Source organism: Sinohyriopsis cumingii, chromosome 12 (genome assembly GCF_028554795.1).
Source record: "Sinohyriopsis cumingii isolate HCF-2022 chromosome 12, ASM2855479v2, whole genome shotgun sequence".
Lineage (NCBI taxonomy): Eukaryota > Metazoa > Mollusca > Bivalvia > Unionida > Unionidae > Sinohyriopsis > Sinohyriopsis cumingii.
Genome location: NC_142972.1, coordinates 113,211,694 through 113,236,945, shown reverse-complemented (window position 1 = coordinate 113,236,945; position 25,252 = coordinate 113,211,694). Strand labels below are relative to the sequence as shown.

At 36.3% G+C, this 25,252-nt stretch overlaps 1 protein-coding gene across 10 annotated transcripts in view; it reads left to right on the top strand.

Moving 5' to 3' along the window:
- Positions 1–25,252, top strand: part of LOC149787273 (FH1/FH2 domain-containing protein 3-like) — a 411,067-nt gene that overhangs the window by 237,672 nt on the left and 148,143 nt on the right. For 9 of the 10 annotated variants that reach the window (XM_089977788.1, XM_089977786.1, XM_089977793.1 and 6 more), the window contains one exon: positions 370–428. In XM_089977788.1, coding sequence (XP_089833914.1) covers positions 370–428 — 59 coding nt within the window. The remainder of the gene's footprint in view (positions 1–369; positions 429–25,252) is intronic. The other variant, XM_089977784.1, reaches the window with a different exon arrangement.

Genomic DNA, 25,252 nt, shown 5'->3' with positions numbered 1-25,252 from the left:
CATGAGGCAGGCATATAACGTGCTCTTGCAATACTCGTTTTTTTTATTTCTTTCGAAGTCATAATAATTTTCAATGAGATTTTGTATTTTTTTGAAACCAGATTTCAGCCATAATTTTAAACTAAAATCATGAAATTATTTTAATCCAAATTAAAACTTTCCTATGTACATTTCTTAGATAAATCTTTTACAAAAATTGCAAAGTTATTATTGCATTATTTTCTGTCATATATGCAGTAACTTTTCATAATCATTTACTTCCTATTCTCATTTATCGCTCCACTGATACCTTTTTCATCATTTGCTTTCTGTTGAAAATATATGATTAAGATTATAAGTGCATTATAATTTTGTGCTTTTTCATTTCAGAAGGAAGAATGCCTTGATCCTGAGGACCCAGTTAACTGTGAGAGTACATGCTGTGATAGGTAGGTGAAACCACTGGCTGCCAGCCGCTTACAGTAGTCTTGACTGGCCATTACCATGGAAATTTATTGGAAACATTTGTACACTTTATTGCAGAGTACTTAGAATATACACGATAAGAAGTGTTTGAATATTGCCCAGAATTTCATACTAAGTTCAGTTCTTTGTACTTCTGATGAAAATTACAGTCCCAGATAAGTTAAATTTTTGTATTTAGATTTGTCCAGTTTTAAATTTTTAAATTAGATGCTTAACTTATGCGAGTTCTCTAAGTGTAAGCAAGTAGATAGCATCTGTCAATCCCTAGATAGGTACAAGTTCTCAAAGAACAAGCAAGTAGATAGCACCAGTCAATCCCTAGATAGGTACAAGTTCTCAAAGAACAAGCAGTTAGATAGTGCCAGTCAATCACTAGATAGGTACAAGTTCTCAAAGAACAAGCAAGTAGACAATACCTGCCAACCCCTAGATGTGTACAAGTTCTCAAAGAACAAGCAGGTAGATAGTACCAGTCAATCCCTAGATAGGTACAAGTTCTCAAAGAACAAGCAGGTAGATAGTACCAGTCATTCCCTAGAAAGGTACAAGTTCTCAAAGAACAAGCAAGTAGATAGTACCAGTCAATCTCTAGATAGGTACAAGTTGTGAAAGAACAAGCAGGTAGATAGTACCAGTCAATCCCTAGATAGGTACAAGTTCTCAAAAAATATGCAAGTATATAATATATGAAAACCCATTGTTTTCATTATTATAATGAAGCTGAGAGACAGGTTTTCAGGTTGAGTAAACCAGTCTGTTTTCTATGAAATTTGTCACAACTGCTATAAATCATCACATACAGATGCTATAAATTGGACATTTAAAAAAGAAATGAAGAAGCATAAGTTGGAAAAGTAGCATGAGGGGTCAGGGGTTATAACCCTCTCATGTGATCAAGGGGTCAATACCCTTATGGTGGGTATGATGCAAAGCCAAAGAGAAATGTGAAATTCTTTTGAAAATATTTCTTTTTGTATTCTCTAATTTTGTATAAAATTCATATTGATAATATATATCTTTTCTTTTCCTTATGATCTGATTGTTACGGGTTTCCTCTTTTAGAAAAGAATTATCCTGCTGAAAAATCAGGTTGATGGTTATTGATATTGAGCCGTTGAAGCATAGTCATACTCTTTCAGTGAATTTCATCTCAAATACATAGCTGATAAAAAATGTATATAAAAAATTGTAAAGAAGCACATGAAAATGAAGTTGCCAGGTGATAGAATAATGAGGAAAATAAGGAAAATAAAGGCTTAATAATAATTCAATAACTAAAACCAACAATAAAATTAACCAACTTCAGACAATATATTGTGGAATGGACTATGCCCTGGGCAGTCTATATTTTAGGCCTTCTTTATAATAAATCTTGACTATGTTGCCCATTTGTAGTCTTACTTTCAATACGTGCAGATGTATAATATGTTGCATTCATTAGTTGTATTCATGTTTTATTTAATGTCCATTATTTGCTTTTAAGTTTTTTAAAGGTGAGACTGTAAGATAAATGTTTGATATGTTTGTCATTATTGGTATCTCTTACATATTATCAGATAGTGTCTGATTGCCATTCTTGTGATGTCAGTTTTATGATGTACCCACCATTAAGCATTTATAAAGCTCTGATAATTTTTACAAACTATTTTGTTTCTTTTCTCAGAAAAACAAGTATATGTCTTCCTTGTTTCCTTATTGTCATGTAATCACCACAACTGATCATGAATTATAAGGCATGAAAGGAATGACAGAAAAATATTATTCATCAAAAGTTCTTTTTATTTTACAGAAGACTGAGTTGAGTGTAACTCAGACACTTTCACTGAAGCCAAATAAAAAAGCAAGCTTCTTCTGGGTTTAAATCTGTCTATATCAATTAGAATAAAATCTTAATTCCAAGAGGATGAATTTTGTCTGAAGAAATATGTAGATGAATTATAAAACTTTCTGAATAAACTTTTCAGATATTCTGGAATTGTAGGTAGTGATTCCTGTACAAATATATGGTTTAAAATCACTGGCTGTCAGCTTCTTTTGAAATGTCCTGATAAATGGAACACTAGGAAAGTACATGTACAGTATATCCATTCTTTCAAATATGCAAAAACTATTCTGATCCTTTTTTTTCTAGAGTTTTCTGACAATTATATTTGAATATAATGTGGGTTTAGAAAAGGAAAGCAGTTTTTTTTATTGCTTATTTATTTTCATCAGTGTTCCTCAAGACACATTTCATAGTATAAAATTGGAATGAATATCATACATGTGACAGAATAGAGAAGTCAGTTTATGACAAATTGGGAGATTTACCAAATGTAGCCAGGAGTTTTGACTTCAAAAAAGGGAGAATTTTCAGTGAGGATGGCAGATTTTCCATTGTAACACATGTCTTTGACTTTCTTATTCCTATGAGATTCCAATGCTTGGGTCATTATGAGGGAAGTTTTGTCCACTTGTATAATCACTTTTGGGCAATTTCCAAGTCAGAGGACATTATTTTGACTTGAACTTAAAATTGATCAGCTGCTGTTATTGGAAGATTAGGTTCCGCTATAAAAGCTGGCCAACTGTTTTGGTACATGTATCGTTATCTACATTTGATGCAGATTCTGTGAACTTGAATTTAAGAGATTGCATATTTGTTGTTGAGTTTAATTTGCTTTAATATGCTGCATAATGTTATTCCTGTCACCATATTACTGTAGATTAAAATCAGCTTCATGGGAAGGGGAAAAAATGCATATTATTGTCCTTTGTACTTGATTAAAACCAATTAAATGTGTTTTGATCCATCTTTGAATTTCATATTATATATTGGTTTCTTCGATTTTGGCATCTTAACATTGGGAGATAATGCACTCTTAGACATTTTGACAAACTTTAAATGCCATTTGCAAAACCAGACCTGTTTTTGTGCTAATTGAGCACTATAGTAATCCAGCCATAATTAGCTAATCTCTTTAATTCTGTCAGAATTACTTCTGACCACACATAGTAGAATCCATGTCAACAAACTTTAAACAGTAAGTCAGCTGATCCTGCAGACAGAATCAAAATAATACTAATTGTAGTATGTTGCTTGAAATTAGCAACTAAATTCTCTTGCCCTTCTTAAGCCAGTTCATAGTCACATGACTGCAGGCAATATTACAGTAAATATACTACACTGGAAGCAAACTGGAAAAAAAATGGTGATTTAAAAGGTTTTGTTTAGTATGTTGAACATCAGTCATTACTCTTTTCATCTCATTGTTGCATTTGTGCAGATTTTCAACAGTATGAGTCATTCATTATTATGCCTTTGTTTATTTATCATCTGTATATGTAGTTATCTCACAGCTTATCTTTTTTTTAAATTCTTACTAAAGTGCTACATTTAGTATATAAACACAATACCAGGCATATGGTTCTTTTATATGATATCTATTTGTGTGTAATCAAGTTTCATTCAAAAATTGTATACACCTTAGGTAAGGTCTTTTTATAGTCATTCCATAGTAGTTCTTCTGCCCACTCCAATATAATGTTATGCATTGACAGTTGACATAGGAATGACTTCATATTAACTGGTATATAAATCTGACATAGGAATGATTACAAACTGACAGGTATATAAATCTTGATGATCTAATCATGTAATCCAAACCACACCTGATAGACATAAATTATGCCATCTTGTCAGACTGATCAAAATGAAATAAAAAATTACAAGTTATCTCTAGTAGTAAAAAAAAGTGCTGACTGAAGAGTTTGTCTTGAGTGGTTTATATATGAACAACATTCATTATATTCATCCCATTTATTTAATTGGGATATTAGGTAAATAAAAGGAGAATGGATGATAAAACAGTGTAGTGTTTATCTATCACTTATCCCTTACTATGAAGATCCTTTACATCTTGACACAAAGCCTGCCATATGATCAAATAAAGTTGTGTAGAGTGACAGGGCCATCAATGCACCCCTTGCTGTGTGTACTGACTAAAGTACACTGGTGCATTGGATGGTTATGGAATCTGTTCATTTGCAGTAATTTATCTGTAATTATCATTATGGAATCTATTAATCTGCAGTATATCATCTGTGATTATGGTTATGAGATCTATTAATCTGCAGTAATTCTGTAATTATGGTTATAGATTTTATTAATCTGGAATTATTCAGCTATACTTATTTTGCTTATACCACACACTTGGATCATTCATCTATAATTATTTTGCTCATACTGGCATTTGGATCAAGTCTTGAAGAAGTAGGCACAAGCCAGACATTTGTAGACTTTATAAGACTGGTGTAGATGATACAGGCACTCAGAAGATATAGCTGTAGATAGTATAGGCACCCAAAATAGGAATAGATGATATAAGCACTTAAAAGACTTAGGTGTAGATAGTATAAGCACTCAAAAGACAGATGTAGATAGTATAAGCACTCAAAAGACATAGGTGTAGATAGTATTGGCACTCAAAAGATGTAGGTGTAGATAGTATAAGCACTCAAAAGACATAGGTGTAGATAGTATAAGCACTCAAAAGACATAGATGTAGATAGTATTGGCACTCAAAAGATGTAGGTGTAGATAGTATAAGCACTCAAAAGACATAGGTGTAGATAATATAAGCACTCAAAAGACATAGGTGTAGATAATAAAAGCACTCAAAAGACGTAGGTGGAAATAATATAAGCACTCAAAAGACATAGGTGGAGATAGTATAGGCATTCAAAAGATGCAGGTGAAGATAGTATAAGCACTCAAAAGACATTGGTGTAGATAATAAAAGCACTCAAAAGACATAGGTGGAAATTGTATAAGCACTCAAAAGTGGAGATAGTATTGGCATTCAAACAACATAGGTGTAGATAGTATAGGCACCCAAAAGGTTCTGTTTTGTGCGTGTGCAGGTGGCTGATGAGGCCAATCCTTGCACAGAATCTTCGTTTGCATAACCCTAAACCTCATGCAAGTGCCTTTGGACACCTCTACTCCATTTGCATGGAAGCGCCTTTTGACATCTCTACTCCATTTGCATGGAAGCGTCTTTTGATGTCTGCTGTAAACATCTGCCATTTTAAGCCAGTTTTCGTAGCACCACCTTCAGGGAAAACCCCCTATTAAATACTACATTCATTTCTGCGAGTGACAATTACGTCAGATCACGTGGTCACTGTTTATGCTCTGGTCGATATCTGCTATTTAAAGTAAGTGGTTCATAATCTCCACTCTCCAAAATGGAGGTCATGGATTTCATTCAGTACTTACGAAGTTTTCACGATTAGAATCACAACTATGAAAGCTTCAATAACTTAGGTAAAGGCTCTGATATTGATGTAGGCTGCAATTAGTTTTTATAAATTTTAAAATTCAGATGACTTAGTGATGTAGACACGGACAAAAAAAACTTGTAAATTTCGAGTATGAGAAATGGCAGCTACGGTTGGTCACGCGGTTTCACTGACTTGACAGTGAATGAGTTCTCTCAAGATTTTAAACCACAGAAAAATTCTCCCATGAAAAATACTTACACAGCTATAATAATCGGACTTTACTCTTAAATTTTTCCACACATAATAGATGTGTAACAAAAATGTAAAATGGTTAAAATTGCTGTTAAATGTAATATACACTACATTGCTTAATAGTTAACAGGCAGGCCTATGCGTATGGAGTCGAATAGATAACAGGTCTTCTGTTATAGCACACTGCACTTTGTAACTATGCTCTATGTGGTAAAGGTCAAGGGGTGAATGGGACATCTCCAGGAAGGTTGATAGCATGCACTTTTCTGGCTTGTCTCTTCAGCTCTGCAGCTGCTGTCCTGCTAAATTCACACAACGTGGAGCCTTTGTTCACGGAGGAACGCCAAGTGACTTGATTGCTTGCTGTTTGCTCCCAGGAATGTGGGTTTTTGTTGAACGCTTTCAATGCGGCTTTCAGATTGTCTTTGAAGCATTTCTTTTGACTTCTGTGGGATCGCTGTTCTTTCTGTAGCTCATCATAGAAAAGTCTCTTAGGCAGCCAGTGGTCTGGCATGCATACAACATGTCCTGCCCAGAGTAGCTGGGACTGCATCAGGATGTTGTGGATGCTAGGCGTACCTGGTAGGGTGAGTACCACTGTGTCTGTAACCTTGTCTTGCCACTTGATTTTGAGTATTTTCCTGAAACTTGTGGTGTGAAAGTGGTTCAGCTTCCTGGTGTGGCATTGATACACTGTCCAAGTTTTGCATGCATAAAGTAGTGTGGGGAGCACACCTGTCCTGTTGACCTTTAGTTTGGACTGGATGCTGATGCCTCTTCTATTCCAGATGTTGGCATACAGTCTGCCGAAAGTTGAGCTGGCCCTGGCACTGTGGAGGTTCCCTTTGTCATCACTAGTGATGCTCTGTGACGGTGTGCTGCCAAGGTAGGTGATGTAATTCACCTCGTTGAGTTTTAGGCCATTGATGGTGATGTTGGGCTCAACATAGGGCTTTGAAGGGGCTGGCTGATGCAGGACTTCAGTCTTCTTGTTACAGATGGTGAGACTGAAGTTTGTGCAGGAGCTAGAGAACTTGTCAATGCTGCATTGCAGGTCGACTTCTGAGCCACCATTGAGGGTGCAGTCATCAGCAAATAAGAATTCCCTGATGGTGTCTGTCATAACCTTGGTTTTCGCATGAAGCTCCTGGGGTTGAACAGTTTTACATCTGTACAGTACCTGATGCTAACTTGAACATCTCTGTCTCTGAAAGCATTAGTCAACATGGCAGAGAACAATAGACTGAACAGTGTCGGTGCCAGAACACAACCCTGCTTGATTCCATTGGTTACTGGGAATGGCTCAAATGTCTCTTCATTGTAATGGACTTGTGCTGCATGCCGTTGTGGAAATGCTGCACCATGAATATAAATTTTCTCGGGCATCCGTACTTGGCCATTACCTTCCACAAGTCTTCTCTGCTGACAGTATCAAAGGCCTTTGTCAAGTTGACATAGATGGAGAAGAGGTTGGCATTTTGCTCTTGATATTTCTCTTGTAGCTGCCTTGCAGAAAACACCATGTTGATGGTCCCACGTTCTTTTTGAAATCCACACTTGCTTTCTGGCAGGAGTCCCTGGTCAAGGTGTGTAGTGAGGCAGTTTAGTAGGATTCTGGCAAGTATCTTTCCTGCGATTGAGGGCAAGGATATACTCCGGTGGCTGTCGCATTCCTGGTGGTTCCCTTTGTGCTTATATAGGTGGATTATGAAAGTGTCAATTTGCCAATCAGTGCTGTCTTTACTGCAAAGCTGACACTAGCCTTGCGGCGCTCTTCATTTTCTCATCCGTTCCAAAAGAATGTGTTATCTGGAGCCCCTTTCACAGAGTTCGCCTTCTCCTGCAAGCCAGGTCTCACTCAAGGCAGCAATGTCCATGTTCTACCTGGCGAGTTCCTTTCCTATTAGGACAGTTCTCCTCTGGGGTCTTTCTGCATTGTCTCTGTCCAGTAAGGTGTGCACATTCCATGCGCCAAGTGTGAGAGGAACAATCCTCATTTTCTTCTTTTCTTTCGACTGCTTGAGTAGGGTCCCTGCCAGCCGTGGTAAGCTGGCTAGGGAGGTTTAGAGCAGGCAATGTTTATGGCACCTTTTACTGCCTCATCCTCATGCCAAGGAGGTGTGCATTGCATTCCTGAAGAGGGCTGCTCAGTCACTCGGGGCTGCTGGACTCCACTGCAGTTCCATGTCAGTGGTGAATGACCCTAATGGCCTTAGCTGCCTGCATGCAGGTTTGCGGCTATGGCTGCCAGTGTACCCACACCTGGCACTTTGTCACTTGCCTGTCACCACAGGACTTTAGTGGGTGATGAAATGGGATGAGTGGATGACAAGCGTGACTTGTGCGGTGACTTTATTTTAAGTGAGGAAGAGTTGTGCAGTTCATCGACCTCACACTCGCCCAAAACCATCTGTGTCCAGCAGCATGACAAAGTCAAGATGGCCAGAGATGGAGTTGAATGCAGTGGATGACCAGGACGTCCTACATGTGTCGGCGAGCTCTTAGTACTCCACAGCACTTTGCTGGGAATCGTCTCTCTGCCCATTGACCAACTGGTGGTTCCTCCATGCAGGCTGCCGAATCCAGTCTTCACATGCTAAGCCTAACTCACTGAGAGTTTAAGACCCATTGGCTACCCATGTGCCTTGTTGAGCCGGCCAGTTGAGGCTGTTTTCCACAGCTTCTTGGAGCCACAGGTGAGAACTGAGTGCCAAGTGGAGAACAAAGGTGGGCGAGCTACCCCTGAAGGAGTACGACTGCTTCCCCCAACCAGAGGTGCTACCCCTCCCCGGACATCCCATACACCCCAACACAGTGGAATGTATATAAATATTTTATCAATAAATTGTGCCAATACAGTGGAATGTTTGTAAATGTCTGAACACCACTGCAATACTTGTAGATCAATTATATTTGCAAAACCCATTCCAACTCGCATCACTACAAAGACTCAAGAAACATCTACCACCTCGTGTGAGTACACTGCTTTATTTAACTTATTACATGCTATTATGGACTTGAGTTGCAACGTAAGCAACATGCATATGATAATATATTAAAACTATGTAGCTAGAACTATACTAGATGTAAATCCATTGGTATCATCTGCTGACATGTTTCAGTCTTCAGAGTCCTTTTGTCAGTTTTAAAAAATAATCATTGATGTTTATGGGTTTGTGAATCCCCTCATAATTGAACACCCTTTAACTGTAGTGATGTGCTTTTCAAAACCAGCATTATTCAGGGACGTTTTTGTGACCACAGGTGGGTGAAGTTGGCATTGGGGTTGGGGTAAAAAAGAGTTGGTGCATACACTGCCTAAAACTGAATGTAAAACAACTGGAAGTTTTTCATTAGGTTGGTTAACATTATGCCTTGGAAACGCTTAAGATGCAGGAAGTTTTGAGGGCTTCTCACCTGGATCATCACAGGGGGGTTTTATCCCCCAGACTCCTTGTCTACTTGTTTATGCTTCCCCAAAATGATACATTATAATGTGTCTGATCCTGCACCTCATATGCTCTTTTAAGATCTCCATCAAAACCTATGTTTAAAAGTAGCAAGAACTAATGCACTGAAAAGTAATCTCTATGTACTAGAGCCACTAACAAAAGTAATCTGTATGTACTAGAGCTACTAATGTAATCTGTATGTACTAGAGCTACTAATGTAATCTGTATGTACTAGAGCTACTAGCAAAAGTAATCTGTATTTACTAGAGCTACTAACAAAAGTAATATGCAATGACTGGAACTACTAAAGTAATCTGCATGTACTAGAGCTACTAACAAAAGTAATATGTAATGACTGGAACTACTAAAGTAATCTGTATGTACTAGAGCACAGGTGGGCAAACTTTCCATTGCAAGTGCCGCATACACAAATTTACACCTTGTTGCGGGCCGCATAGTTCATTAAGTAAAATAATTAATATTTGAAATAGCAAAAACAAAAGGTTTTTCTGAATAACATCATAATTAATTTTCAGTTGTTAATATGTTGTTAATATTTGAAAACTTAAACTTCGAAAGAAGCACATTTATTTGATAAACAGAGTAACATAAACAGAGTCGGTGCGAATGATGACTTGTTCCTAGGCCGCATGAAAACCCTTGGCGGGCCGCATGAAAGCCCTTGGTGGGTTGTAGTTTGCCCACCCCTGTACTAGAGCTACTAACAAAAAGTAATCTGTATGTACTAGAGCTACTAACAAAAGTAATCTGTATGTAATGGAGCTACTAACAAAAGTAATATGTAATGACTGGAGCTACTAAAGTAATCTGTATGTACTAGAGCCACTAACAAAAGTGATCTGTATGTACTAGAGCTACTAACAAAAGTAATCTGTAATGACTAGAGCTACTAAAGTAATCTGCATGTACTAGAGCTACTAACAGCATCAAGCTACCACCTAAACTAAAGCAAGCCGACAGTCTTATAATGTTCAAAGCATCATCTTTCAGCTACTTTAACACATAATATCTCTCACCAAATATTTCTCTTTTGTTCTTATGTTTATGTATAATGCAATGGTAAACTCAGTACATTGATATACATGTATGTGTATGTACATTATGTAAGTTTCAGGTGAAATATTTATGTGGCAGTAATGCACAAATCAAAAACCTAATTTTCCTTCCATCTATACAAATTGTGTACATGTAAAAAATATTATATTCACCTGAAGGTCTTGTGGTAAATTAACTAATACTGCATGTAACTAAATTAATTTTACCCTGAAAAAAATGAATTATTATTATTATTATTATTATTATTATTATTATTGCTCAAGATGTACAGTTTGATGCATCAGTTGTACAAAGCATCATTGTAAAATGTGATGTGCATCTCAACTTAAACTGAGTCATTTAAATTAAATTTACAGCAGACAGCTTAATCTTGTTAATTTATAACAGTGTAATGACAGTGAGCACCAAATTATTCAACAGTAGAATAGGTCTGTACACAGGTGAGATTACATCACTACCATACTTAAATACATCAAGTGTACACCTTGAACATAAATGCAGAAAGCAAATCATTATGTTCTTGTAGACAGTGTATGCCTTTGTTAGGTTTAAATCGGTAACAACAACACTGATGAATAAGTTTTTGTTAGGTTGGAAATCAATAGTGGGACATACATATTCTGGGATATTGTGTGTGGTTGGATTTTGTGGCTCTTATCTGTTAATTGTCATCATTAAAGAGATATTTACAACCAAAGGGACTTTGTACTTCATAGTTTAATAAACCATAGTTTGATAATCATCCATTAGAAAACACTTTAAAAGTATGACATTGCTCTATCACTGTGAACCAGCTGTCATTGCTCACAATAATCAATCACACCTTTAGGAGAAACTCTTCACATTAAAATGATTATGATATCATTCAAGAGCTTTCAGATAATGTGCACTTATGATTCCCTTTTTACCATTAGGGATTGATGCCTATTTTGTGACAAAATACTTGCATAGTTTGTTATAAAGGACTAATTGGTTTTAAATGGCAGTGTGAATGGTACCTGGTACTACATCAGGAAATGCATAACACTAATGATTTCAATAATTATTTTTTTTTTTTTTTTTTTTTACACAAGCTTGAGCAATTTTATACCATTCTTATATTCATGAATACAGTTATTATGCATTCCCAAACTGCCACAATTATATCAAATGGTTTGTCCTTGTGGGGCTGGCCAGAGCTTGAAAATTTCACTCATAATCATTAGGGTCTTAATTGAGGTCCTTATCTAGATCATTCAGTTGTATTCATACAATGGTATTTCTTAAATTAAAGAATAGGGGCATTGATAATATTTGCTTCTTGTTTTTAAAAAGTTAACGCTAATTACTTATTCGTTTTCAGTTAGTGGTTAGTGGCTGTTTGAAAAATGTAGTTGTGACAAATAATTGTATTCTGTGTATCTATCTGTACATGTCCAGGTATTAGGCAGGTAATCTGTAACCAACATGTTTGGAGACTACATTAGCTTTTTCAATACAGTAAGAAATATCTTTGTCTCTCCTTCATTTCTGCTACTGGCCAAAGATAGAGGAAAGTCTCAATTAATATTTCTCATGTTTGATTTGTTTGTAATTAGCTTTTGGCTAATTAGACTTCATTAGGTGATATGCTCAAGTGTGCTGTTTCCATACACTGTAACAACTGTGTTGTGACAGTCTGTTATTGTGGCATCTTTAATATACCATTTTCAGTGTAATATGTGCTCAGTGGGCTGTTTCCATGCACTGCAACAGATGTACTGAGTCTGTCATTGTGGGGTATTTAATATACCATTTTCAGTGTAATATGTGCTCAGTGTGCTGTTTCCATGCACTGCAACAAATGTACTGTGACAGTCTGTCATTGAGGCATATTTAATACACCATTTTCAGTGTAATATGTGCTCAGTGTGCTGTTTCCATGCACTGCAACAAATGTACTGTGACAGTCTGTCATTGAGGCATATTTAATACACCATTTTCAGTGTAATATGTGCTCAGTGTGCTGTTTCCATGCACTGCAACAAATGTTCTGTGACAGTCTATCATTGTGGCATCTTTAATATACCATTTTCAGTGTAATATGTGCTCAGTGGGCTGTTTCCATGCACTGCAACAAATGTACTGACAGTCTGTCATTGTGGCATATTTAATATACCATTTTCAGTGTAATATGTGCTCAGTGTGCTGTTTCTATGCACTGCAACAAATGTACTGTGACAGTCTGTCATTGAGGCATATTTAATACACCATTTTCAGTGTAATATGTGCTCAGTGTGCTGTTTCCATGCACTGCAACAAATGTACTGTGACAGTCTGTCATTGAGGCATATTTAATACACCATTTTCAGTGTAATATGTGCTCAGTGTGCTGTTTCCATACACTGCAACAAATGTACTGTGACAGTCTCTTATTGAGCATATTTAATACACCATTTTCAGTGTAACATTTCTCAGTGGGCTGTTTCCATGCACTGCAACAAATGTACTGTGACACTGTCAATAGAAAGTAGTTCTTTTATGCACATGAATGGAATATGAAGATGTGCAGTATCATAAAATACTGAACAATTCTGACAATGTAAAGTTAATGGAGAAAAAAAATGAGCATATAATAATCTTTAAGGTACCATTTTCAGTGTAATATGTGCTCAATGTGCGGTTTCCATGCACTGCAACAAATGTATTGTGACATAATCTGTCATTGTGGCATCTTTAATATACATCTTTAATATACCATTTTCAGTGTAATAAATGCTCATTGTGCTTTGCAAAGTACTATTTTAGCACATTCTGTGAAGGGGCCCAGGGTGGCCAAGATGTCTAAGGCACTTGCCTTCTGGAGATCACTGACATCTCACCTCGGTGGGGGTTTGAGTTGTGACTCGGCCAGCATGGGTATATGCAAAAGCATACCAGTAGCTTCTGTAGGTTGGTGGTTTTTCAAGGGGTTTACTCTAGTTTCTTCTTCCATCAGATATAATGGCCTCCATGTATAGCTTATCATGTGCTGAAAAATGGCATTAAACCCTTAGTCAACTTTCATTTTATATAGGTAAAGGTTAAAGGTAATAATAGTAGTTGTACATCTGTGATGTAAAGGGTCAGGATTAGGGCCCATCACATCTACTGTATAGATGTTGGTAGAATTGGGTTAGGGTTGGGGCCCATTGCATATGTATATATGCCAATAGAATAGGGTTAGGGTTAGGGCCCATTACATATGTATATATGCCAGTAGAATTGGGTTAGGGTTAGGGCTCATCACATCTTTATAGATACTAGTAGAATTGGTTAGGGTTTAGGGTCCATCACATATTTATATATGCTAGTGGAATTGGTTAGGGTTAGGGTTTAGGGCCCATCACATCTTTGTAGATGCTAGTAGAATTGGTTAGGGTTAGGGTTAGGGTTCATTACATCTGTATAAATGCTTGTAGAATTGGTTCCATTTATCCATGCTGGGAAGTTTCCATTCTGGAGGTTTAGTTTCATGCTGGGAAGTTTCCATTCTGGAGGTTTAGTTTCATGCTGGGAAGTTTCCATTCTGGAGGTTTAGTTTCATGCTGGGAAGTTTCCATTCTGGAGGTTTAGTTTCATGCTGGGAAGTTTCCGTTCTGGAGGTTTAGTTTCATGCTGGGAAGTTTCCATTCTGGAGGTTTAGTTTCATGCTGGGAAGTTTCCATTCTGGAGGTTTAGTTTCATGCTGGGAAGTCTCCATTCTGGAGGTTTGGTTTCATGCTGGGAAGTTTCCATTCTGGAGGTTTAGTTTCATGCTGGGAAGTCTCCATTCTGGAGGTTTAGTTTCATGCTGGGAAGTTTCCATTCTGGAGGTTTAGTTTCATGCTGGGAAGTTTCCATTCTGGAGGTTTAGTATCTCTTTCTTTCTTGTAGTATGATTACACCCATTAAAATGGATATGGCTTTTAGACCTTTAACCTTTCAGAGCTAAGCGATAATGATGCAGCAAGCATGGATCTACATGAGGTAGGTCCTCAGAAATAAAATAACAAATATGATCAAAAAAGCTAAAAAAACTTATTATCAATCATTGCTTGAAAACAAAAAGAGCAACACAAACTCCATCTGGAAAGTCTTCAATGAACTCACTGGAGGAACGCACAAAAAACAGACAAATAAAATTCACTCACTTCTGGTAAATGACACCATAGTCACTGATGAAACTGACATTGCAAATGTTTTCAATGATTTTTTCATCAACATTACCACAAAGTTAAAAGAGCCAGTGATAGAAAACAACTTTAATGAACTGAAAAAGTTCTGCAGCAGTAAAATCTCAAAGGAGGTATGTTTCTCTATCCCACCAGTGTCAAAAAACTTTGTTCAAAAATGTCTCAGTGAACTTGATACCAAGAAAGCTACAGGACTTGATCAGATTGGTCCACGACTCATTAAATCTTCTGCCTTTGCTATTGTAGATAGCATAACATTCATAATTAATTTAAGTATTGCAACCTCATCTATCCCCAAAATATGGAAAACTGCAAAAGTAACTCCTATTCACAAATCTGGTTCTAAGGATGATGCTGATAACTACCGACCAATTTCAATACTACCAAACTTGTCAAAATTGATTGAAAAACATGTCCATGACTCATTCATGTCATATTTAACCAAACACTTGCTGTTACACCCAAATCAATCAGGCTTTAGACAGAACCATTCCTGTGAGACTGCCTTGATCTCCCTAACTGATAAATGGCTTCAAGCACTTGACCAAGGTAGAATAATAGGAACTGTATTTGTAGATTTCAGGAAAGCTTTTGACATGGTGGATCATAAAATCCTTTTGAAGAAACTGAAAATCTACCAGTGTGATGAAAGAACAATTAGATGGTTTACTTCATACTTAAATGAGAGAACACAACATGTTTACATAAATAATGTTCTGTCTGAACCTGAAACAATTAGATATGGAGTACCACAAGGCTCAATTCTAGGTCCACTACTATTCATTTTATTTATTAATGACATACCACTTTTACTAAGAGACTCAATATCATCTACAGATCTCTATGCAGATGACACAACATTGTCAGACATCCAAAATACAAAGCATGAGCTCGAAATTTCTTTACAGAATGCACTAAACAAACTGGAAAACTGGTGCACATGTAATGGCATGGTGGTAAATACTGGTAAAACTAAAATATTACTTATCTCAACACGGCAAAGGAGGACAAATCTTGATAGTGATGAACTATGTCTGACATGGAAGGATACAAATCTGCAAATAGTCTGTCATGATAGGCTACTTGGTGTTCTGGTAGATAATAACCTATTATGGACTGAACATATCAAACATACCAGTAAAAAAGTCAATTCAAGTTTATGGCTTCTCAGTAGGATAAGACATTTTCTCCCTGAAAGGCACAGGAAACTATTTAATAACATTTACATACAACCCTATTTGGACTACTGTAGTACAGTATGGGGTAATTCAAATGACAAAAACATAGCAAAGCTGGCACATCTTCAAAAAAGAGCATTTGGGCTAATATCAATCCAGAAAGAAAGCAAGGAAAGTTTAGCTGTTAGGTTAAAAATATTACCTATTAAAGACCGAATCTGTTTGAGAAAAGCCAAATTAATGTACAGGATATCTCAGAATAGTGCTCCTGAATATTTACAATCACTATTCCAGTATAGGCTACCTGGTAATACTCCCCACCTGCGATTCATGTCTACCAAACAGTATAAAATTCCCAAACCAAATAAGGAGTTATTTAAAAAAAGTTTCCAATACTCTGGAACTCTGCTCTGGAATAGTATTCCAGCTGAGATTAGAAATGCCCACTCTATTTCCTTCTTCCAAACCCAATATATCCAGTGGCTTCAGAGATGCAGCTTAAATAAATAAATTCCTTTGTATGAGGGCCTCAAGGTAGATTAGTTTTTAGCTAATTGTGTTACCCTCTTTAAATAAGGTCATTATTATTATTATTATTATTATAATGGTAATGTTCTAGGTGTATTTTAGGAACCATTTCTTTTATACAAGGCGTGTTGAGAATGAGTCATGGGTGCTTAGAAGTGACTATTTATATGCAATTTTTAACCAAATGAGGGATGTGTGCTTATTAAGTTATGTATGAATACTGTCAGATGTGGTAGTTTAAAACTCGATTAAACTCAGACTTTAATTTATTACTATATAGTGTCCATAACCATGGTTTGAGTGAAATTGCAATCACTGATTTTCATCAATATTAAAGAACATTTTTCCAGTTTTTGTTGTACTCCTGAGCAAATTTGTTTTACCCATGAATGCCTTTGGTAGAATCTGTACATGTTGCATAGTTCAAGCTGGTCATGTGATCATTACATTATAACATCACTGTTATGATGTCAGTTTTTCTTTATATGTAGGTTGTTGTTGTTGTTGTAGGGTTTAACACCATTTTTCAGCACACGATAGGCTATAGATGGTGGCCAGTATTAATGGTGGAGGAAGAACCCGGGAAAACCCTGGAAAGAACCACCAACCCACGAGAAGCTACTGGCAAGCTTTCTCACATACCAACATTGGCTGAATCCTAGACTCGAACCCACGCAGACAGAGGTGAGATGGCAGTGATCCATAATGGAGAGCACTTTAGACCACTCGGCCACTCGGGGGCCCTTATATGTAGGTATATTGTAGTGATAAGACTGGACGTAAAATGCAACTTCTGCCTTGTATTTACTAATGAAAAAGAAAATGCTTATGTGGTTTTAATGATCACACAGTTACAGTCCTTTGTACAGGAACGGTAAAGTCCAAAGTATATGTATAAAAGACCATGGGAAATTTTTTGTGATTTACAAAAGGCCATACATGGTAAATCAGGCTTTCTTTTGCGGAAAACAGGTGTGATCTTGATAAAAATTTACTCATTTCACTCACCATCATACTTTTTGTATATTTCATAAGAGGAGTCTGTAATCTTAACCAGTGCAGATTTGATTAATTTAATTACAGCCATAAAGCAGGGAGAATTATTACCAATTTTTGTTTCTGCACAGCACAGTAGCTCAAGGTGTCCACTATCTACATGTGCCAAACTTTGTAGATATATGTATTGCAAATGGGGTAAAGGAAGAACTCCTTTTGGGGTCACTGATTGAGAAAAGAAAAAGTTTTTCTGCACAATTACATTATTTAAATGACAGGTCTGGACCAGTCTTTGTGGATGCGTTGCACTTGGAGTAGGGAAGTAACCTAAAACTTCTGAGGTCAAAATAGTTGATGGTTAATGTCACTAAATAAAGGGAAAGTGGCTTCTGCACAAAAATGTCAGTTATTGACTGTATACCTTCGCTACAGTTTTTGTTGATGACTTACAAGTTGGGTAAGAAAGAAGCCTAGTCATTTTGGAGGCCAAGGTCAGGTTCACATGACTGAATAAAGAAAAATGCTTTTTTGGGCAATAGATCAGATACATTTTTGACTGAAGTTTTTGGTGGAGGGCTGGCATTTAACAGGTGGAAGAGACCTGTTGATTGTGCTATCAAAGGTCAAAGATCTCAGTTACAGTAAGTGTAATAAAATAATCATTCTGCACATTACATAACTTGACCAAAGATGAGGTCATGGCAACAAAATGACTATTAAACATGGGGTAGTCCTGTAATTTGACATTCATCCTCTTAAATACTTATCAGCCATTATCTTGTGGACTACTTTAATTCACTGTGTACTTTTTCCCATAAATTTAATGATCCTTTCAGGAGGATGGAGCTTCAGCTAAGAGTAGTACAAGAAAATGCACACCAACCCTTACATTTCTAATTGATTTTGGATTGCTTGTACATGTACCTTTAGCTGTGTAAAAGAAGTTTTAAAACAAAGTTAAATTCTCCGTTTCACAAGCAGTGATGCTTAATGTACTTCCACCTGTGAACAGTGTAGTTGGAGATTGTAGTTGCATTGTGTATTTTATCTTCAGGCCTGGAAATAATTAAACACTTGAGTTTTAGATTTTGTTTCAACCAATAAAAAATGATGTTACTTTTAAAAGGTAGGTTTAGATTGGCTGATGGTGAAACTTAATCTCAGACAGAAGCTCAGGCTTTTTTTTAGATCTACAGGCCAGGATCTATGCTGTTTGCTAAAAGTCATAAAACTCTACTCAGTTTTGATTATACAACATCTGTTGCAAGTAAGCATATAAGAAAATATGTTAAAGTGTATTAAATACAGTAAATATGGATACATGTAGTCTGTATATAGTCTACAAGGCTAATAATGCAGATATTGCTTATGTGAGAAATGCTATATAAAAAAAAAAATTAAAGGCTCAGTTGATATTTTTAGAAACATTCCTTAAAATGTACATCTCTTCACATATGGAAGGGGGGGGGGGCAGTCCGGACTTCTTTAGTTTAAAAAGAGATGCAATAATGAATCTTTCAGTTTGGACTGTAATACATTTGTGTTGATGGGGGTAGGAGTTGGTACTATTTTTATTTGCTTTTCAGAAGAGGTGAAAAACCCAATTGTTTTGTTAGGTACGATCATATTTGTGGTGATAGGGGGTAGGAGTCGTTACGGTTTTTATTTGCTCTTCAGAAGAGGGGAAAAACCCCAATTAAAAACCATCTTTTTGGGGTGAGGTATGATTTGTGTCATAAAAGCCTTCCTTGTGTTTGCATATGTCTGGCATACTAATACAAAGTTGTGCTTCACTCTCAACTTTGTCAGGACCAAGTGTACGATTTCTTCATTCAGTATTTAAGAATTGTACCATCCAGATTCTGACATGGAAGGGTATCTGCTTAGATGAGGACCAATTAAATGCCAGTCATTGACATTGGGCACACAGGAGCCACATTTAACTCCTTTAATGTCTTTCCACAAAGATGCATTTGATTTGATTCCCCTGTTAATGGATATAATGGGAAACATTTCTTGTTAAATATATCCCACTAATGTTTTTAAGTGAGTCAGTTATGTCTGAAGATCTAGAGGATAGCGCTGGGTTATGTTGATGCATTTTTTGTACATGACCTCCTGAGGTTTTTAATGTGGAGATCAAGGAGATGGAGGCTTTCAGGTTGTTATTGTTTTAGGTACTAATCTCCTATTGGAAAGTCCATGGTGTAATTAAAGCTTAGATTTAAATATGTCTTGTGCTGGATAAGGCAGGTCAGAGTTCTGCAAGTGCCTCATTGTTACTGTGTTGGTCAAGTGTTTATTATGGTTGGATTATATGAAATTAGAGATCTGTTGATAGGTGGCAGCGACAATTCAGGCAATAGAATTTTTCACACACACCCCCCCCATTTTTATCACAAAACAAATATTTTGGGGACTTTTTAATACATAGGCTTATAGTTTCTAACATCTTATCCATCATCACTCAAAATTTTTGTTGCATTTTATTTTTATATGTCCCTTTATAGCAGACATGAATAGCTTAAAACAAAACATACTGTTATATAATTTTGTTGTTTATTAAACTAAAAATAGATACCTTTCTGTAGCAAAATAAGTTTGTGACTCCTAAACATTCAAACCTTTCACAAGGTCTTCATCAGAGGAATGACATTTGGGTTGGAGTCAGGTGATGAACTAAATAAATGTTGATCATGTGACAAAATCCTGTACAACTGCAGGATTTCCAATGTGGAATCATTGTTCAACACTGGCTCCCACTGGAGGGGTTTTGTCACTTGATCATCATTTACCTTGGCCATGACCGCTCCGGTGGCCTAGTGGTTAGAGCGTACGCTTCGGATGCGGGAGGTCGTGGGTTCGATCCCCGGCCGAGTCATACCAAAGACTTAGAAAAATTGTACTAACAGCTGCCTCGCTTGGCGCTCAGCATTAAGAGGTTAGTGTTAGGACTGGTCGGCCTGGTGTCAGGATAATGTGACTGGGTGGGACATCATGCTACATGTCTGCGGCATGATGCCCCAGTGCTAGACATCACTATAAACTGCCACATTGCAGACATCGTAGCGATATGACTGAAAAATTGTTAAAGTTATGTTAAAAATCCAAATCACAACCACAACAACAACCTTGGCCATGTGTTGAATATGAGCATTTCAAAGCACAAAATGACCATTACTAATATGTACTGTCAGCTATCCAAGATCATTTAGTCTGCAAAAAAGTTTTATTAAGAAATCTGTCATTATGGAAACAATGAACTGTCTGCTCTCATCAGCATTTTGACGATGAACAAATGTTGGATAATCCAATTACTTACAGATCCATGCTAGGGGGTGATTTTGGTGAAATATTCACCTTAGACTCTCTCATTTAAGCTAAATTGGTCCAAAAGTGAAGTACACTTTGTGTTGCATTGATTTCATATGTTCCTGGGTTTCACTGCAATGCATTCATAATGAAAGTAGAAAGGTAATTTCATTCCGATATTTGGGTCCAGCTTGGACCCGTTCTTATTAGGATTATATGTACTTCAAGGCAATGCCAAGTTTTTATATGACTAAGATGACTTCTGGGAAGGAAAAAAGTAAAAGTAAGGGTCCGATCTAGTAACACTTGTAATGGATATGAATGGAATAAAGAAAAAGTTTTGGAAAGCAAGATTTACCAAATTATGGGTGGGATATTTCAAAACAAAAAAGCTTTGGTTGCCAATGGAAATCATCCCTGGGTGGCATTTTCCCACCTGTTGCCATGCCTGCACAATGTCCTGAGTTGACCACCAGCTACAGTTACCAAACTTTATGAATATCTGGCACTTGGAATAAGAAAGAATCCTATTGATTCTGGGGTCAAAGGATCAGATTAGTGTTGCTGAAAGAAAAGAAAAAACTGTTTTCCACACAGCAGCTTGAGTTCTCCACCATCTACAGTTTCCAAACTTTGTGGATGGCATCAGCTTGGGGTACAGAAGAACTTTATCATCACTTATGGGTTTGAAAGGTCAAAGGTCAAGGTTACTGTTCTTCAAAGAACAAAAATTGTTGTCACACAATAACTCTTGTTCACCATTACTCTATAGTTACCAGCTTTGAGGACCTATAAATTTTGGCTGAAAGAAGGAAATAGATTTCAGCAAAATAACCTTGCTTCTGCATCAGCATATTTGGACCACACCTTTGTGAATGGTTTGCATTTGTTTTTAGATAAGAATGAAGCCCAAAAATGTTGGGGTCAAAATGCCAAATGCCAAGTTACTTTGTGGATGACTTAAACTTAGAGTAAGAAAAAAGCCTATTAACTTTATGGTCAAAATATCAAAGTTGAGGCAACTGGCTGAAAAGGAAAAGTGACTTCTTCAAAACAAATGTTCCTTTTTCTACATTGAGTCCTATTAAACACAGGACAGGCATATAATACGTAATCACTGTGACAACATCAGCATCCTATGTCTCACAGAGATCTTGATATGTTTGTGCATATTGCACCCACAGATCTAGGTCTGTGATGTGATGCATATTGCACCCACAGATCTAGGTCTGTGATGTCATTGTTGGGCAAGCTCACACACACATTATTAGATTGACTTTCAGAAATGTCTTCATCCAATGTAATTAAGTACTCAGATGATGCCATGACTGAGATTTGTAGTTTTTGGGGGGCTGGAACTTATCAAAGAATATATTTTATTTATTGCTTGTATATAGTACTTTGAGTGACATATGCCCAGGTAGGATGATAATTCAGTTGGAGAGCATGGTTTATCAGATCTACGTGTTTTAGCTTCCGGTACCAGAGATACCATCACTAGGATAGGAAATGGTACGGTAAGCAGACTCCTTTGAACTCTCTCTCTATGAGTTTTGTGGGTAGATTTAAGCTCCAGCAAATCTGACTATCTTTTGGGCCAGTCAGTATGATTTATTTTTAGATCCTGTGGCTTTAGTTACTGCCTGCTGAGCAAGGTTTTGGTACTGCTTATGCCCCTATGATGTGGCTTAACTTTGAACATCTTGTACTTGGTTAAAGATGAGCATCTCTATCCAACGCAAAAACTGATCTCCAAATATGAAGTAAGATATTTTATTGTCTGTGGTGAGTAAAGGAAAGATAGGCATTCAGTTTGCCTATCAGTCCACTGATTCATGTTCAGCATCAACTTTTGATTAAAGCTTTTTCTTTCTTTGTAAATAGTTTCCCCCTACTCATCCATTTAAAAGTGGGGTAAATATGGGTACTTCAGCCTGAATAAACATCCATTTTACAAAACTGAATATGTAAGCAGAGGAGGAGAGCATCTTGATCTACTTCTCAGAACATGATGGTGTTGTCTCATAATTTTATAACTGTGAATGTTATGGATTGGCAACTCTCAAGGGTTTTGGTTGGGATGAGGTATGGATAAGAACCAGAATTGTAAATTGAAGGTGTCTGCATTAGGTCAGAATCAAAGGGATGGCAGTTGTTATCATTAGAACTGACCATTTAATGGGGTGGGGAGGGGGACTTTAAAAAAACAATTCCCAGCCCCTTAATAGCTTTAAATAAATATTCTTGTTTAGAATTGTAGAAAAAGACTCTCCATAATATTACTTTAGAGATTTTGTTTTATCTTGAGATGAGACACGTGAAAGTTATCCTGGTCCGGGCTCACATTAATGCTATTGAGAGAGGTATAGTTCAGCATCTTCATCTATTTGATTTGCCACTGTATTAAATCTTTTGAGAGAAAAGAAGTTAATCTTGGTGGAGAAAAAGAATGACACCCCTTTCAATGTTGGTCAGGTGTCATTCAGTCTTGATGTTGTGTATATTTCAGGTTTATTATTTCTTGGCTTTTCTTAATGATTTATGTTATGTAATCTGTAACTTGTACTTTGGCCAAAAAAAGGTTATGTTGTACCTGACCAGTAACATTTATTTTGTAAGCAACATAATACATATAGCTTATTATTTCTCTTTGAGTTTGGATTGAATATTCAGATCAATATCAATGAAAGTAAATATGTTTATTTGAATCGAGTCTAATACATAGTTTTTCACTTGGAAATTCCTAAACTTTTTGATAACTTTGAATGTTTTATAGAATCGACTGACCTACATTCGGGCGCTGTTATTGTGTTTTGGCTTTGTATATAATGTTGTTTACTTGAAAAATGACTCATTCTTGCCTTAACATATGAAGCAGAGTCAGTCTTATTGTTAAGTTCAGTTTTTAGTTTGGGTGGAATTATTTATTCAAATGATTATTCACTGGAATTACAGATACTTCAATAATATTCTGGGACAGAAACATTAATTTGGAATTGTAGCAATTTCAGACAAGAACATTTTGGATTATATTATTGGTACATCAGAAGACTGTTAAAACATTGCTTTATTCCAGGCTATTGGCACATTAGCACATGACTCCAGGCACACTAACACATTCAGTAATATACTTTATTTGGAACAGCACTGGAATTCAATTGGAACTTAATACCTTTGGACTTGTGATAAAACTTTTAGGACTATTGGAATTTAATTCACAATACTACAAATTCTTTTTAAATTTTCACTTTGTATTCTATGGAAATGATTTATTTGTTGAACTTTAAAAAACTTGTTGATTTTTGCTTTTTCCTGTTGCTTTGTTTAAGAGCACAGATTCGTAACAGTTTACAAAACTTGCTAACAATAGCCACATTGAGCTTCTTTTCCAAGTCGGAAAGTTTAGCAACTCATTCATCCAGATATTGTTTGGAGTTTGCACAGCTGTTTTTATGTCTAATTAGACACGTTGGCCAAATTATAAGTCCATCTTTTATTTCACAGCCACAAGTATGCTCTGAGTAGTGTTTTTTTTTTCATGGTACACGTAAAATTGTAAGATCACTGAATTTTTTTTTGGGGGGGCGAGTTCAGGATGATTTCATTTTTAGGCTGGATTAAAATAAGCTGAGTACAGGAATCTTGTGTGGAACATAAAAAGTTGGGAGAGAACAGTATATACTTGTAATTTATGATTTTATTGACATTGTACTGAATTATATCTCTAATAATAATAATAATAATAATAATAATAATAATAATCATAATAATGATAATATAGTATTTATTATTAAAAAAACAGAACAAGTTTTACAGATGAACCAGCATAGAGAGTCACCAGTGTACAGATGCCAGCTTGACTTTCTCTTAAGGGTGGCAAATATTGACAGGTTTGACTGATCTTCAAAAATGATATAAACCTATAGACTTATTCAAGTACTTCTTGAAGATCTAGCAAACAAAATGTAGGGTGGGTGCCATTGTTATCGGTGACAAACAGGCAAGGTTGTATTGTATGATAATTGGCACTTGGCTTGCACAATAGATGTTCTTTGTATTTGTTACTCAAAATTTAAAAATTATAATATACCATAATCAGAGAAGATTTTATGGAGTAAGTGACATGACTTTTATTCATAATGGGTTTATTTTATCTCCAGCTTTGTGGCAACTGATGAAATATCAGTGGAAATAGATCTGTCTTTTCTATCATATTTATGATTGTACTCACCAAGTACATACACAGCCTCTCATTAATTATTCACTCCAGATCAGATGAGGTTGACACAGGACTGTGAATCAGGTAATATGGCAGGTAGTGATTTTTGCTGTATCAAGTCATTGGCTCTGCTTCAGAACTTTTCATATCGTATTGTCAAGCAGGGATAGTTGACATGTATCACTATGCATGGCTTTGCCATAGACATAAATCCTGCAAACAACTGTTGTGAAATTGTAAGGATGTTACTTCCATTGATACCTCTTTGTTATTTCTGACTGGAACACTGTGTAGAGTTATTCTCTTGGTTAAATTACTTTTCAGAATGTTTTTTTA